The 17,209-nt window shown below is 41.5% G+C and overlaps 1 protein-coding gene across 6 annotated transcripts in view; it reads left to right on the top strand.

Annotated features, from left to right (window-relative positions):
- The window catches only part of HIVEP1 (HIVEP zinc finger 1), a 121,509-nt gene extending 104,853 nt beyond the window's left edge, over positions 1-16,656 (top strand). For all 6 annotated transcript variants that reach the window (XM_082288208.1, XM_082288203.1, XM_082288206.1 and 3 more), the window contains 3 exons: positions 648-752; positions 11,582-12,099; positions 14,965-16,656. In XM_082288208.1, the coding sequence (XP_082144334.1) occupies positions 648-752; positions 11,582-12,099; positions 14,965-16,113 (1,772 nt within the window). In that variant the 3' untranslated portion in view covers positions 16,114-16,656. The remainder of the gene's footprint in view (positions 1-647; positions 753-11,581; positions 12,100-14,964) is intronic.
- Positions 16,657-17,209: the final 553 nt, after the last annotated feature.

The raw sequence follows: 17,209 nt of genomic DNA, 5'->3' as shown, positions 1-17,209 counted from the left end.
ACTTCTAGTAACATGCATTTCATAAATATCGTCATTTACAGATCTGAGCCACTCTTAGCCATTTCGTGGTGATATTTACCATATTTTCTTTTTAAAGGAGAAGGGGAGAGCAGCCTGTGGGGCCTCTCAGCTACACATTCACTTTTGAGATTCAGATCAAGTGTGTCCATGCTCTGATTTTGAATAAGATTAACGTTTGCTTAAGTTGGCATTGAAAATGTTTACGCTAAAAATAGAATTCGTCAAATACTGAAAGAGCTGCAAGATACGAACCTCAGTTTCACGTGATAGTTTTCTGTCAACATGACTTTGAAGGCTGAATCACCCCTTTTCATACTTTGCCATAAACAAAGGAGGGATCTTTTACACCGGTACCAAATGCATCATCATCTAGAATTTTCATCCTCTTTATTTTATCTCAATAAAAAACTTCCTGAAATGTAGACAGAGAGCTGGTAGCATTTGGGGTGGTAAATCTGCCACAGCCCTTGACAGCTTGCATTGAGGGACAAGGTTCTAGCAAGTGTGAAATCAAATTATACGGTTGTTATAAATGTACCTGAAGAAGAGATGGACACGTGGAGTGTATATTTGTAGACATTTGTGTACTCACAGAGCAGATAATTCTTTTAATTTTTTTTCTTAAGGAAATTTAACAAAGCATATGAAGTCAAAGGCGCATAGCAAGAAGTGCATGGATTTGGGAGTCTCAGTAGGCTTAATAGATGACCAGGATGGAGAAGAAGAATTTGGTAAGAAATTAAGGTCTTCTTTCTTTACAGAATTATTGTCTCTATTTTGTCATCTCAGCTTCTTACCCTTTCTTTTCCAAAGCTTTTTAATTCTTGTATAGGAAAAAGATACAGAGATAAAAATCTTAAGAGCTAGTCCAAGGGAGCCAGAAATACTGGAAAAACTTTCACTGAAAGAAATGACAAGCATATGCTAAGGATAAATTGCTGTTGAATTTTTCACGAAGTGTTATGCAGTTTAACTTTATCACTTTCACAGATAAATATGACAAGATTGAAAATACCAGAAAAACAGCTGTTTGCCTAGAAAAAATGCAGTCAAGTGTAGTGCTTCTTTGAAAATAGTTGTGCATGAAGTGGTCCAAGTTTTGGGATGCATATTTCATAGAAATTATATCACTAACATGCCACACAAATCACAAATATGTTGCTGAGTGCTTTTCAAGGAGGTTAATCATCTTCCAGCATAGAGTTCTGTCCTCCTTCACAAATAATTAGGATAAATCTGCAGATAGAGAACATACAGAAATTAAAAACATTATTCATCTTGACCTGTTCTACCTCTTCATTACTGATGAGAATGTTTTCAGAATGAATGCATTTGCTAATAATTGGAATTCTGCACTTCCCACATCCTGAGAAGATTCTGCTGAAGAGGAGATGAGATCAAGGACAGTCAAAGAGGGCCAAACCAGGTGCATGAGTGACTTGCTCAGCATGATAAGAAAGCTGCACCAGACCCAGTGAGATGGAGAACAGCACTGTGCATTAGGACTGTTTGGGATCTTGGCATGTTTAGTGCAGTGATGGCATTTTTTCCTTCCTCACATTCCTCTGTGGGGAGATGAGTTGTGTTCCCTTGCCTTGGTGGATTTTTCTCCTTCCACTGGAATAGTTTATTAGATTGTGGATGAGGCTTGGAGAAAAGAAAGCGGTGGGGGGTCTTTGTTTAAACAGTAAGGGGAAAGAAAGATGAATGCACTTGCTCCCATATGACAACCACTGGCAGAATAAGCAAGTCATCTTGAATCTAATTCTAAATAATGCTGGGAATATGACTCAGATGCTGTGATTCAGCAGTGCACTAGGTAGAAAGAAACCTGCGTTTTTCCCTGTTTTGGCCTTCTTCAATATACTCCTTCTTCGTAAGCAAAAAACATGTCTCCCTTCGCAATTTGAGGTACCAGAAAAATAACGCAGAAGATAAGCAGCAGGACAAATTACTGTCTTTTTCTTACACAGGAACTATTTTTATTAGTATTTTCAGTCTTCTCATGACAGAGAAATTGTCACTTTTTAAAGCAATGTTCTGTAGCATTTGACATTTTTGTGAGTTTCATAAACTATGGCTGAACAGATATTTCCGTTTACTAGGGACTGAAAACATTTTATTGATAGATAAATTGATATTCCCAATTGTATACATTAAAAATTGCATTTGTGGTTATAATGCAATGGGGGAAATGTAACAAATGCTAACTGAATTTTCAGTAACACGGAGTCGAAGAAAGCCACTTCAAACATTTGTTGAAAGAATGCTTTCCTTTGACTTCAGGACTATTCAAACGAGAAAGAGAGAGGCTTTCCCTTTTTACATATCATGTACAGGCATGTTTAACCATAGTATAAATATATTATATATTCCCTGAAATATGTTCTTTGCTCAGCACAGTAATTACTTAATCAATGAAATACTCTACTCTGGAAAAAAAAGCACAGACATTCTATGGGATTTGCTACATAATCCTTGAAATTCTTCATGGAATTTAATTTTATGGCTACAATGCCCTTTTTTTTTTTTCCCCCGAAATAGAGGAGGTAGCACTTCTTTAACTGGAACCCCAAATCAAAAAGCAACTTGGTGATAAAATCCCCACCTTCTTCAAAGGTTCTGGCTCAGGTACCCATAGCAAAACCAGCTGTGCAGCACAAAGCTCAGCCCTAGAGACCTATCCAAGAGGCAGGGTAATTAAACCCCTGATAGAGGTGTGTTTGCTGCAGGCAGACCAGTCCAGGCTCTCCAGTTGCTGCAAACTACAGGGCATTTACAATTATCCATGGAAATTCAGTGAGCAACTGTATGCTTCAAAAATGTGATTTCATCAGTCTGCTCACCTGGCCAGCCATGAAGGTTTTTCTTCATGATAATTCAGCATCTTGCTTGTCAGCCTATTTTTAAGGCAGAATTAGGAGGGGGAAAAAAGTGCAATGTATTGTATATCTGGTTTCTTAAGTGTGGTTCAGTTGCCCTCTCTGAAATCCTGAACATGCTAATTTTAGGCAGCATTTTAATCTGCTTCAGCCACCTCTTTGGCTGCCCTTTCCCCAGGGCAGTGCAGCAGAGCTCACACTGGGGCCAGCACCCCTCGTGCCAGGTCTGGGCTCCAGGGACAGCCCTGCCAGCAGCACGTCACTCCCAAAGGACAGCGTGATGGGCCGTGGGTATTGAGCTGCACTTGTGGTGTTGCATCTTTGGCCCTTCCACCCCTCTTCCCTCTGGCATGCATTGCTGGCATGGTTGTGCCACATATCCTTCATGTGTTTTAAAAAACGTCTTTAAATGCTGAAATTTTTGGGGTTTGGTTGTTAAAAATGTTCTCTCTCTTAGACAGTGGTGTCTACTCCCATCGCTTTCCTCAGCTGGAAGGCAACATGAGAAGCAGTAGAGAAAGGTGCAGAAAATCTGATAAGAAATAATTGTGACCTCAGAAAAAAAAATTTCTTCCTGAAGACTGTGTGAAATTGGCCTGTTTCTTGACCTGTAGAATGTCTGTCTGTCTATCTGTCTGTCTCCACCTAATTCATTATCTGAACATTTGGAATACTGATTATTCTTCTGGTAATAGAAATGTCTGCACCTTTGCTTAAAATAACTAAGCTGTATGTCTTCCACTAGAATTCCACTTTGAATTAGAGAATTTACCCAGAAATTTAAGAAAGCCACCAACCTTTTATTTATGAAGGATTTTGCTGGTTCCTGTCTTTTTTAGTTTTTTTTTTAAAGGCTGGGCAATCACAATTATTTGAATATGCAATTTTTTAGATTCATATGAGGAGCCAGGTGTGACTGACAGCAGTACAGATTAAATGGATGCAAACTGAACCAGGAGTGCAAACTTGTGCACAGTCCTGGGCACAGGCAAAAACACACACACACACACAGAGTCTGTTTTTTCAGTAATCTGAGAAGCTGAAATTTGTTGTGCTGTAGTGTCTCAGGAAAAAAGAAAGATGCTCTCTAGCTGTCTGAGACTGTATGTGATCAGAGCTTTTAACATAGCATTCTTTGTATTTGGACTTGTCATCATTTGGGTGTTAGTAAATACTTTCTGGCTTGGGGTTTTGTATTCAAAACCATTCCCTCATCCATTTATCTTTAATCTTCTGCTCTGTGGAATGTTCTTGTCACCAAAATACAGGGTTACAATGTGAGGAATGTTAATATCTGAATTAAATTGTCAGAGGAGGTGAACTGTTTAGTGTGACACACTGCAACTGGGGAAATCCTCTTTGGCCATGCTCACACAACATTTTTCTATCCAGTCTTAAAAACAACAATAATTTGTTTTCAAATTAAAACAGTTACAAACTTTAAACTTGTAATAAGCTAATGTATGAATGGTATGGTATGTCTGAGTAAAATTGCACAAGAGAATTCCTTAATAATGAAATCAGTAGATGGGCAGAACATGTAAGTGGTTTCTGTGCAGAAATTTTATCCCAAAATATTCATTAGCAGTAAAAAGACCTAATTGTAAGTTTCAGATATGTATTTATAGATATCTACATACACACATATTAAAAAACACTTTCATTTTCTGCAGTGTTATTACCACAGTTCTAAGTTAATTAGCTGTACGTTACTTACAGTAGATTTTAAGTGAGTTTCAATGGCTCTTCATTAGCTTAATCATGACACAGTCTGTGTTTTCACTGAATCTACATTTAAGAGGTGAAAATAAATTAAAATCTTTTCAGTAATAGCCCCCTTTTACAAACGGAATGAAAGTCTGGTTCTGTATAATTTACAATAATAATTTTTAAATATTTTTGTTAATATTAGTGTCATTCTTCAACTAGATTTACATTAGGCACACTGACATACATACATACATACATACCCACAGCCTGACATTAGACTACCTAGTGCTAGGTTTGATTTACAATATACAAGTTACTTGAAGGTTTAGGTGTAAATAATCCCTTTAAGCAGAAGTTGCTCTTACTTTTTGGTTAGTTTCACTTCATTATTTTCTGTGGTCTTAGAATGAAAGTCAAAAGCTCACAGATTTTCTTGTTCTCATTTCTGAGGAGCCCTGGTGATCACCAGTCTGAATTTAACCCAGTAGATGTCACTGTGAGTCCTGTTAGAAGGTGATGAGCAGTGGACAGTAGCTGAAGCAAGACTGAAATCAGCCTTGAAATAATTAAAGCCTATGAACAGGCTTAGAATGGCAGGAGGACAGCAGATCCTAACAGGGTACAGATGCTAACATTGTTTAACAATATCTTGTTTACCCCTCTTAAAATTTGTGTGCATGGTTGTGGAAAGATCTATTGCAACTCTAATACCATGGATGAAAGGCAAGTGTAAGTTGTAATTGTTTAGAAGAATGCAGTGAATTGATAACATATAGACCTCACTTTCAATTTATGATCATATAATGACATGCTGAAAAATACTTCTGCCTTTCTTTCCATAGTCTACATTTTTTCTTGAGTTTGATGGAGAATATATAGAATATAGAATGGATGCTTTATTTTTAACTGCTTTTATGTAAATGCTAATCCATAACTGAAGATACTTCTAGAACTTGAGGCAATAAACACTGCTTTGTATTATTCAGATGTTAAAAGGCAATAAATGTAATAAATTTAAATTTAGATGCTAATAGATAGTGAATAGATACTTAGTAAGGTATGTCTTTAATCTGCATAAGTAGACCTAATGGCAATCATATAGTTACCTACATAAATGCACATTTGCTTAGGAATCTGTAAAACTGAGCAGTCCGGACTTGTATTTTCAAGCCATTCTTGTCTTCCTGCCAGTGAAAGAATGAAAATGAACACTTTGCTTTTTATGTCACAATCTACTTAAATATGGTTAATTATAACTGAATGTGACTAAGTTATAAGCTGTTGAGCTTTATCACTGGATTTGGTACAGAAATTGCTAAGTCTCTGACAGCTCCTCAGTAAGTCAGGTTGTGTGGCAGTGATACTGCAACTAAAACTAAAAGCTCTAAGTTGAGGTTCTGAAAAGCCTTTGTTTTAAGTACTTTGAAGTATGATGATAATTAGATGGCTGTTGCTAATACCATGTACAGTAAGGACTCCTATAGGAAAAACTTCTAATAAAATGAAAAATACCAAAGTACATAGGGAGACATATTTCAGTTACCTAATTCATAGCATCCCAGCTGGAAAAAGCAGTATGTGGACTTACCAGCCCCAGGCACTTCACAAATGGACATATTAGTATGCTGATAATTCCAGCTAAAACTATTGTGCTAAAAAACTGGGAGCTTTTTCTTCCCTGCTCTGGGGTGCAATGTCAGTATAACAGAGCCTTGTCCAACAAGCTCAGCACCAACACCACAAACACAGTAGATGGCTGACCAGCTGAGGACTGACAGCAAAATAAATGAAGGACTAAGGTGTCTTTACCTATGGTTTGTATACGCTTCACTACATAGGATTAAAAATCCAGTTTTCTTAAAAATAATTGTAGCTGGCATGTGAACAAAATCCCCAGACAAAAGTTTTGTCCATGTTTCTATTAAACCTTTCTTTCCAGCTGTTCCTAATTTCTCCAGAGTTCAGATCTGTAAAATTCACTTTCTCCTGTGAAGTCCAGGAAGAAGAAAGAGTCTTTCTAAGGGTTTAAAAGAAAAGATTGCAGCAGTTGCCAGAGGATGAGAGCCGTTACCTACTCTTCCAAAAAGACTCTTTGTAAAAAATTGAGGCTGTCTTGAACAGTCTATCTGTTAAAATGGTGAGAGTTGAGTTAAAAATTCAAAAGAGAAGTAGTTTTCATAAGCCTTCACTTAATAGTGTGAAACTTTTTTCCTGTTTTCTTTTTTAAAAAAGAAACTGTGAACTTTCATGCCAAAAGCCATTTCTCCATATGTTAGGAGCCTTTAAATTTATGATACATCCTTCCATTCGAAAATACCGCACACCGTTTTACAACCTCATGCAAAGTTAAACACAGAAGTCATTTTGTTCCCTCTGGAAATTGAGTCCGTTCTAGTTATATGTGTGTGTGTGTATATATATATATCTATATCTATCAGCTACATAAGCATATGGTTATAATTGTACATAGTTCAAGATAGGAAGTGAAGAATTAATTTTCCCCAATTAAAACTGCCAGGGAACTTTAGTAGGCAGTGTACAATTACCAGAATGGATTGGAGCCAGTACTACTTTGTTATAAAGACACTGCTTGGAAGAGTCTTCCAGCACAAGGAGTGGTCACAGCCTCAGCCCAATGTCTCCTTCAAAGGAGACCCATAACCCGGCCTGGATCTTCTACTACTTAAAACTCCAGCATCAGGTCTTCTTGTAACTCCACAGTGATGCTTAATGGGATCACTGATTGGAAAACCTTGGGCACCTCTTGTTTCAGCAAACATGCATGCAGGTATAAAAGCTAGAGCAAAGCATTCCTTCGTGCATTGCCAGAACAAGCAAGTCAGGAATCTTTTTTTTTTTTCCTCATCTGATGTTGCAAAGTGGTGTGGGAGTAAGGGAACCACATTCATCGCTGTCACCTCGCCTACACTGCAGGCTCTGGCTCCAGGTAACCACACTCAAATAGAAGCTGGCAAATGCACAAAGGGTGGAGGTAAACAGGGAAACAATAGAGGGAAATTATATGCCATGGAGTCCTGCATGTAAGGAATCTGTGTTCCACACAGTTTCCCTTTCTCTTTCCATGGCTTTATTGTAGAAAGCTGGGATGTATGCAGAAAATTCCTACATAAACAGCATTTGCTAGTAAATCCCGTAGCATTTTTAAGCGTTGATTTGAAAGAAGGTAGTTTCTTGTTGTAAATCAGGGCATTGTTTGCACATATGTTTTCTTTGCTTTACAAATGTGACAAGTCAGTCTAATCACTTCAGGTAGTTCTCTTGCCAGTAGAAACAATCATTTGTGATTGACATCAGCTTTCATAGAAAATGTGATTCATGTGGAGAGAGGGAGAAAAGAGACAAAAATAAGTAGGATTTCATAGAGGATACTTATGTGATGTTGGTAAAGAGACTGAATTTAAGAGGGAGTCCAGAGTAAATTCCAAGACTTTGCAATGCTCCCTGCATTATTTAAAGAGTTGCAGGAAACCTGTGGGTCACCCTTTAGATGTGACACAGTCTTCAGTGTCTGTTACAGAGGCATTGAGGGAATCACAGAATTACAGAATATTCTGAGTTGGAAGTGACCCACAAGGATCATTCAAGTCCAACTCTTAGCCCTGCACAACACCATCCCCAAGAGTCTTACCATGTGCCTGAGAGCATTGTTCAAATGCTTCTTGAACTCTGTCAGGCTTGGTGCTGTGATCACTGCCCTGGGGACACTGTTCCAGTGCCCCAACCACCCTCCGCGTAAAGAACCTTTTCCTAATACTCAACCTAAACCTCCCCTGACACAACTTCAGGCCATTCCTCCATGTCCTGTCACTGGTCACCACAGAGAAGAGCTCAGTGCCTGCCCCTCCTCTTCCCCTCACCAGGAAGCTGTAACTGCAATGAGGTCTCCCCTCAGTCTCCTCTTCTCCAGGCTGAACAGACCAAGTGACCTCAGCAGCTCCTCTAATGGCTTCTCTTCAAGGCCCTTCACCATCTTTGTTGCCCTCCTTTGGGCACTCCCTAATAGCCTAATGTCTTTCTCATATTGTGGCACCCAAAACTGCCCCAGCACTCGAGGTGAGGCTGCCCCTCTGCTGTCTCTCTGCTGCAGAGCAGAGTGGGACAATCCCCTCCCTTGCCTGGCTGGTGATGCTGTGCCTGATGCCCCCCAGGACACGGCTGCCCCTCCTGGCTGCCAGGGCACTGCTGGCTCATGTTCAACTTGCCATCAACCAGGACCCCCAGGTCCCTTTCCATGGTGCTGCTCTCCAGCCTCTCATTCCCCAGTCTGTCTGTACATCCAGGGTTGTCCTGTCCCAGGTGCAGACTCCAGCACTTTCCCTTGTTGATCTTTCCTGTTGGTGGTTGCCCATCTCTAGTTTGTCAAAGTCTCTGAGCAGGGCCTCTCTGCCTTCAAGGGAGTCAAGAGCTCCTCCCAGTTTTGTATCATCCGTAAACTTGCTCAGTGTCCCTTCCAGTCCTGCATCCAAGTCATTTAAGAAGATGCTGAAGAGCACAGGGCTGAGGATGGAGCCCTGTGGAACCCCGCTAGTGACAGGTCACCAGTCTGACATCACCCCATTCACTGTAACCCTTTGTGCCCGACCCGTGAGCCATTTGTTCACCCACCACATGGTGTGTTGTTTATCCAGCTCCGTGCTGGACAGTTTGTCCAGAAGGATCCCGTGACAGACACTGTCAAAAGCTTTGCTGAAAGCCAGAAAGGCTACATGAACTGGCTTCTCTTGGTCAGCTGGGTGGGTTACCTTACCATACAAGGAAATCAGGTTTGATAAGCAGGACTTTCCCCTCATGAAGCCACGCCGGCTGTGACCGATGGCTGTGTTGTCCACCAGGTGTTTTTGAATACCTCCCAGAATAATCCTCTCCATAACTTTACTAGGCACAGAAATGAGACTGACTGATCTGTAGTTTCTGGGGTCCACTTTCATGTCCTTGAAAACTAGGACAACATTAGCCACCTTCCAGTCAGCTAGGACCTCTCCAGATTCCCAAGACTGCTCAAAAATCATAGAGAGAAGCCTTGTGATCACATCAGCAGCTCTTTAAGTATTCTCAGATGAATCCCATCTGACCCCATAGACTTCAGGGATCCAGCTGGAGCAGCAGTTCCCACACAACTTCAGAGTCAACTGGGAGTTTATCATTCTCACAGTCATGGTCCTCCAGCTCAGGGCACTGGGACCCTCCTAGCTTGTAATTTGTATTGAAGACAGAGGTAGTTGTTTCCATTCAGAAATCAAACATATGGAGATGTTCTAACATTTTAGATATGTTTTCTTTGCAAGTTACTGATGAAGAAACACTGTTCATGTGAATAATAGAAATGACAGAATTATAGAGAAAAAAATACCAAAAACATTTAGTCAGTCCACGTGTTATTGTTAATAATATCTTTAACAATCCTACTTGCCATAATTTTGGAACAGAAGTTAATGAATAAATTTTTCCACTAAAATGTATTTTCTATTTTGAACTGCTTTGCCTGTGGATAAGAATTATAAATTAAGACTATTTAAAATTCTGATAAATATTTTTGTTAGGATCATTCCAGTGACCTGGAGGATTTGGGGTATTTTTAATATGTCTGACATATTCACATCTGCTGTAGTAAATGTAGGAAATCTAGTTCCTGTATTTAGGTAATGTACAAATTACTGTGTAGGCAAAGAAGGGAAAAGTCATTACAGAGGGATTTTTTCAAAGAAGCTATTAGTTCCTAATTGTATCGCTCATCTGAAACCATAAAGGCTTATGATGATGGGTAACTTACTGAGAGGTAGCTCAATTAAACCCATTTATTTTATCTGGAGTTCAAGGTGCTTGTTTTGGTTTTGGTAACATAGCAGCCTAAAGTATAGGCAGTATATTCAAATTCTTTTAAGGGTCTGATTTTTTTCAGAATTGTCCATTTTGATGGTAAGTTCCTGTGTAGATTTCCCTAGAACAGCATCTCTGAGCTTTTATCTAACCAGACATCACTGGTTTTATAGAGCCAAATGATTTTTATGCCGATATGTTTTTTTGGACAGCTCAAGAGACAGACCTTTAATCAAATACAAAATATGAATGTATTCAAAGCATTTTGTCTTTTATAAAATATGATCCCAGACAGCCTGGCTTGGAATCAGACACAGCAGATGGGATTTTTTTGTCTCTTTACTAAAGACGACTCTTTCTTTCCAAGTTAGATACAAAAGAAGGTGAAAAGCTATAGTAGAACTGTATTTTGTAGAGAAATTTACCCCTAGACAGCAGTTTGGCTTTAAGACTTGACATCAGGAGGGCTTCTTTACGCAAACAAAGATTCATAGGTAAGTTTTGATACAAATAGGGCTTTCTTGGCTCCTAGGACATCTTGGGTGATTTTTTAATAAACCTTTCCAAACATTAGTGAAGTGAAGAAATCTGGTAAGGTCTAATTTTGGTCTCTTTTGCCTGTTAACGAGACAGATTCTTGACTAACAGCCTCCAGTCTTTCTGTTTGCATCCTTCAAAAACCTTTGCAGCCATGATTCATATTAGGTACAAGGACACCCACTTATGAGTCAGAACCAGCCAGAGAATATCCCACTGCTAAGGTTGACAGGCCAGCTCCACATGTCAGCACTGGGAACCTAATGAACCAGGAATCTGCTCACTGCTCCCCAAAGGAAGAGTGAAGGGTGACTTTGAGCAAATGGTTACAAATGTCATGGAAGAAAACGGCCAAATCCAGAAGGTTAAAAACAACACGGAAACAGAAGATGAAAGATTATGTAGCTGTATAGTAAAATATGTAAGCTGGAAAATAAAAACAAAAATTAAATCTTCCCTGTTGCTTTGATGCAGTGGGTATGACTGGAAAATACATATGCCATGTGGTTTTTTGGTGTTTTTAGTTGTTCTCTCCTGCTTCCTTCTCAGTCTAGGGCCTTCATTTTCTTGCCTTCTACTTCCCACTTCCGCAGGTGAGAAGCAAAGATTTGGCTATGACCGGTCAGGATATGACGTGGAGGAGTCTGATGGTGGAGATGAAGATGAAAACGACAATGAGGATGATGATGAGGACAGCCAGGCTGAGTCGGTGCTATCCACAACGCCCTCGGTGACGGCCAGCCCCCAGCACCACCCCTCTCGCCACGGCCTGCAGGATGCCGCCAGCACCGACGACGACATCAGGCTTCCAGACTGCTTTACTGGGGCTCACACGGACTCCATGGATGGTCTCCCAAAAGCTCTGCTGACCAAGATGACTGTCCTTAGCACAGTGCAGTCAGTCAGCAGGACCTCCAGGTCACCAGTAGAATCCACCCATCAGGAAGCACATGAGGACAAAGCCCAGGAGAGAGGAGTGGGTCCCTGCGGTGCTGGTGCAGCACTGACAGACATCGCTCCTGCATCTCCAGGTCGCCAGATGTCTGTGGATTACCCTGGTCCAGAAACAGCCTTGGGCCACTCCTTAATATCAACTGCAGCTCTTACAAAGGTAGGAGTATTTAACTCCAGGGAGAGAGTGGTATTTTAAGTCCTCCTTCCAAAAAGATCTTTTTGGAGATTTTTCAGACATTAAAGTGTTTGCCTTTCCCTTTATTCTTAGAATTCTTGGTGATGAGTCTTTCAGAAGTGTTAAAATTAATCAAGGCACAAATATGTAGGACTCTAGAAACAAGGATGTAGTAGAAGCATTGCTTTTCAAATTCTTTAATTTGATTGTATTCTTCCTGAATGGATTAATTTGTATTATGGTTATTTCAGCTGATGTTTGGAGCTGGTAGATTGTATTACAAATCAGAAGGAAATAACAAATATGTGGAATGAACATATGGTGGTGGTCACCAGAGGAAAGTGATAGAATTCAGCAATCATTTCACTCTGAAATATGATGACACAATCATTGGTAATTCCAAAGGGAAATTAATCTAGTCCCGAAGTGTTTTGCCTTATCACAAAAAAAAATGGTGCAATTGCTTATCTATCCTCCAAATGTGCTTAATAGTAGAATTAGAAAGAGCACCAGATGTTCAAGGAGACTGGGAGATTGCCCTTGCACAATAACGAAAGGAGAGATGAACATGGGACTGAGACCTGAGTTCCCAGTGCTCTCAGCTTTTCTCCAAGCTGAAAGAAGATTTTAATCAGAAAAGGACGAATTTTGCCCATGCACGTGCTAGACACCCAGCTTTTCAAAGCGGTGTGCAGAAAGGTGAGATCAGTCTGTGTACAGGGCTGTGGGAGCGTTCAGTAATTTTGGCAACTGTTCTCTTTAAAATTGTGCCCATGAAATCACAGAGGGAAGCAGCAGGTGTTGAGCCCTTTTCTGTTCATTAAAGCGGTGGCTTTAATGGACTGTGATGGGGACAGTACAAGTCCCTTACCTAGCTGACCCTAAAGATATCTTTTGGTAGTTTTGAATTCTTACTACAGACCATGAAGGCATTCGTGCTTTTCAGAATATTGCTCAGAAAAATAAAATGCAGAATAGTTTAATTAAAGGTGTAATCAGAGCACTGCCTTCTCCATGATGAATGCAATATTTAGAAATACTACATTGTACCATATAATCATTGTGGTTGGAAAAAAATCTTGAGATCAAGTTCAGGCGTAAACCTAACTTCGCGTGCAGTTATAGAAAAAAAGTAGCAGATAATTTTCAAAAGCATAAACAGAAAAAATTTCAGTCTGTTTTAAGTACTTAGTGGCTTGGTTTTTTCTTTGAAAATTTATACTATACTGGATTTATTTTTTTGTGAAGTTTAAGGTAGCAAACTGTTGACAAGGAGAAACAGTAAAAATTATTGCTGCATTGCATTGTTTGACACAGGCTCATCCGTGCTTGTAAGAACTGTGAGTTCATGTGGCAAATGGAAATTGGAGCAAGTTTGTAGTGTGACAGAGAATAAAATGATCTCTGATCACTGTATATATCTGCCATACAATGGGTAGGGTGTTCCTATTTGGAGTTTAGGTTCCATTGTTGCCAATGGATACCAGAAGGACATTTGACTGAGTTTACTCCCTCATTAAATAGAACCACTGAAGCCTTAAGTAAATATTCACGCAATTAAAAATGTTGAACGGTGTTCATTTATATAGCTTTAATAATTGTCTCCATTAATACATTTTTCAAAAAAAAGAAGGCACATAAGTAGTACAAGGCAGTGATTCCTTTCCAGATTTTCTTTTCCTTTCCCAGACCAAAAGAAGCATCAGCCTTGTGTCTCCAGTGGTTAATCTACAGTCCGTTCCTATTGTGAATGGCTGTGGATCCCAGTTCTTGCAATCAAGCCAAGGAGTCAACACACCTCAGGAAGGCTGTTGTACGTTCCTTCGAAAGCACCCATACCAGTTTATCAGGATTTCTTGTGAGGTGTCAGTTCTGAGAAAGATGTTGGCTTCTTTCTCACACCCATCTTCTCATTTAGACAGGTCGGCACTGCATAGCCAGTTAATCATATTCTCCCTTTGCCAATACATTTTCTACCAGCAGATTTCCAAAGTATTTTTTTCTGTTTTTCAGTTTTGTGCCTGCTCTAGAGAATTTTTGAGAGTTAGGACTGTATAAACTAAGTAAGGTTGCACCAGTACGTGTGTGATGAAAATGCCTAAAACGAGAGAGAGAGATCGCAATTGCACTTTCAGACTACTCGTTCTAGGAGGTTCTAGGAAAGGAGTTGCAAGCCTTCGTCAGTAACAGGCTGTAGGAGAAGAAAAGGGAGGATAGAAATAGGATTATAAGTCCAGGTGTGTGCACTGAATAAATCACGGTGAGCTGAGGCAGCAATAGGATGTGGATCCCACGTCTCACTCCAGTATCCAGCCGTCACCTCCACCTCTGCAGGAGCTGTAGTTGTCAGCCATCTCTTGTCACTGCGTACCCTGTCTGCCACATTAGAAGCACCTATGACAAATGTGCCATGATGCTGCCTCTGCCTGCCAGAGGCTGTAATGCCTTCAGGAGAGGAACTTGGTGCATCAAAAATGCCAGCTTATGCTTATTTAACCTTCGTGCCTGAGGCAATTTCCACATAGAACAGTTCTCCAAAGCATTCTCGCCACTTAAAGCACACATGCAAAAGATATTCAGCAATGTTTTTGAGCATTAGTGTTTGAGAGAAATTAAGCAAGGGTAATTAGGAGAGGAAAATTCAATTAGTGGGTGAGGAAGGAGGTGGAAAAAGAAAGGAAGGAAATCAGTTCATTGTTCAAGCTGAGCACTATATACTACAAACCATTTGTTGTTGTTCTTTCTTAAAAGGGGGCATGGGAAGCACTCCCAGCTCCCTTGTGTTTTCGTGCCACTGAAGGGCAGCCATGGCTGCCACATTAACACGCCTGTGTTGTTCTCTCCCAGAGCACGCCCTCCATCAGCTCCCCGTCCTCGCCAGCAGACCACAGCATGCAGACGACAGCGCCGTCACCCTCCACTGAAACCCCGGAGGAGAAACCGGCTGCCGAGCCGAGGGCTGCACAGACTCACCTCTTCAGCCACCTGCCCCTGCACTCGCAGCGGCAAGCCAAGGCTCCCTATGGCATGGTGCCGGTCGGGGGCATCCAGGTGGTCCCTGCTGGCCTGGCCACCTACTCCACCTTTGTTCCCATCCAGGCAGGGCCAGTGCAGCTCACTATCCCAGCTGTGAGCGTGATTCACAGAACTACCAGCGCCCTTGGTGAGACAGGCGGCACGGCTGCTGGCACCACCGCGAATCCCGTGGGAGTCGCCGAGGTGAACAGCGTGGTGCCGTGCATTCCCATTGGCCAGGTGAGCGTGCCGGGCATTCAGGGGCTCGGCACACCCAACCTGCAGCCTCTGCCGCCGCTGGGCATGGAGACAGTGAACATCCTGGGCCTGGCAAACACCAACATCGCCCCGCAGATTCGCCCTCCGGGAATTACCCTCAACGCCGTGGGCCTCCAGGTGCTGACAGCTGGTGCGGCCCCGCAGGGCACCCCCAGCCCGCAGGGACACCTTCCTGGCCTGCAGATCCTCAACATCGCCCTGCCAACCCTCATCCCCTCCGTCAGCCCCGCCAGCGCCGAGGGGCACGGAGCCTCCGAGGCACCCGCCGCAGGCTCCAAAGCCGGCGAGGTCCAGCTGGAGCCAGCTCCTGTTGGCTTCCCCGCAGCCGAGGCTGGCCAGGCCAGCCGGGGTGCTTCTCCTCAGGCGGTGGCTGGCGGCCAGCGGTACAGTGGGAAGAGCCATCCCGAGCCCACCCCGCTGACCAACCCCATTGGCCCGGGGAAAGCCGATCCTGAAAAGACTGACCTCGCAAACCCCAGCAAGCCAAAGCGTGACCTCCCTGCTCTCCAAGTGAAGAGGGCTGCCCCGGCAGAGCCCCGCTCCAAGGTGAATCCCAACACGTTAACCAAGTCCCCAGTCCATCGAACTGTCACCCCGGACAGACAGGTACCCAGGCCAGCCGCCCCCCCCCGGCGGCAAAACACGGTGCAGTTTAGCGATGGCAGCAGTGACGATGAGGATAGACTTGTAATAGCAACCTAGTTTTTGTTTTTCATTGTGTTCTTATTTTTAGGGTTTTTTGGGTTTTTTTAATAACACTTGCAGGTTTCTTTGCAAACCTTCCTTTCCTTAAAGCACATTTTTCTGACACAAACCCATTACTAATCTTCGTGCAATCATGAACTCTTGACCAATAATTGTTGTTTCTTGTCAGCTCCAGCCATTTTTGTACATGTTGTATAGACAATTGTGCCTTTTGGAGTTTTATGTTTAGAAACCTGTACAGATTGTTGAATATATATATATAAAATATATATATATAAAATATGTATATTAAAACCAGGTAGTTGCTTGTGTTTAGTAAGTAAACATCCTATGTCAGATAAATAAAGGATTAAATTATATGTTGCACTGTTAAATGTAAATTTTTATGGCTGTGGGACAAAGTTTCTGTGTACAGATCTAGTATGTAAAACTCCATATTTATTGTATCCATATTAGTCTTGGAAAAGGGTCTGTCCATCTTTCTTGTGTAAGACGGTAGCTTTACACTTCAAAGAGAAATACAGTATCTGTGTTACAAAATATTACAGTAAAATTTTGTTTACTGACTTTACCATTGCTTATGTTGTGCCTTCTTGATGCAGCCCGGTAGTTGGAGAGGTGCTTAACTCATTCCTTTCAGTGCCCTTCCAGCTGGTTCAGCTTGAAAGGATCTGGTGGTGGTAAAAGCCCCTGTGGTTTCACCTGCCATGGGAGAGAGAGCAACTCATCAGGCTTTACTTGGAGAAAAATCTTCCATTTCTAAACATCTGGCAATTGCAGAGTGGGGAGGGAGTCCCTCAGCTTTCCATAGAGCAAGCATCCATCCACCTTGTGGTTTTTTCCTAACTAAAATTTGAAGACTTGCCTGGGGGAATATGGCAAAAGGGTCAAGATGAAATATTTTTTTATTTGTAATCTTGAACTATAAAACCACTTTTTACTGACATTAAAATGTTGTTACACAAGAAAGGAATAATTCTTTGTGTGTTAATTGCAAAATCTGCCATACAGTTGGTGAAAAGGCCACTGCTGTAATGAGGGTTTGGCATTACTGATTACCATCAACCTCTTACAAGACTGTGTTTCAGGTGAT

The sequence above is a fragment of the Coloeus monedula genome (genome assembly GCF_965178545.1).
Source record: "Coloeus monedula genome assembly, chromosome: 1".
NCBI classification, from domain to species: Eukaryota; Metazoa; Chordata; class Aves; order Passeriformes; family Corvidae; genus Coloeus; species Coloeus monedula.
The sequence above is the reverse complement of the archived record's forward strand: the minus strand, read 5'-3'. Positions and strand labels throughout refer to the sequence as shown.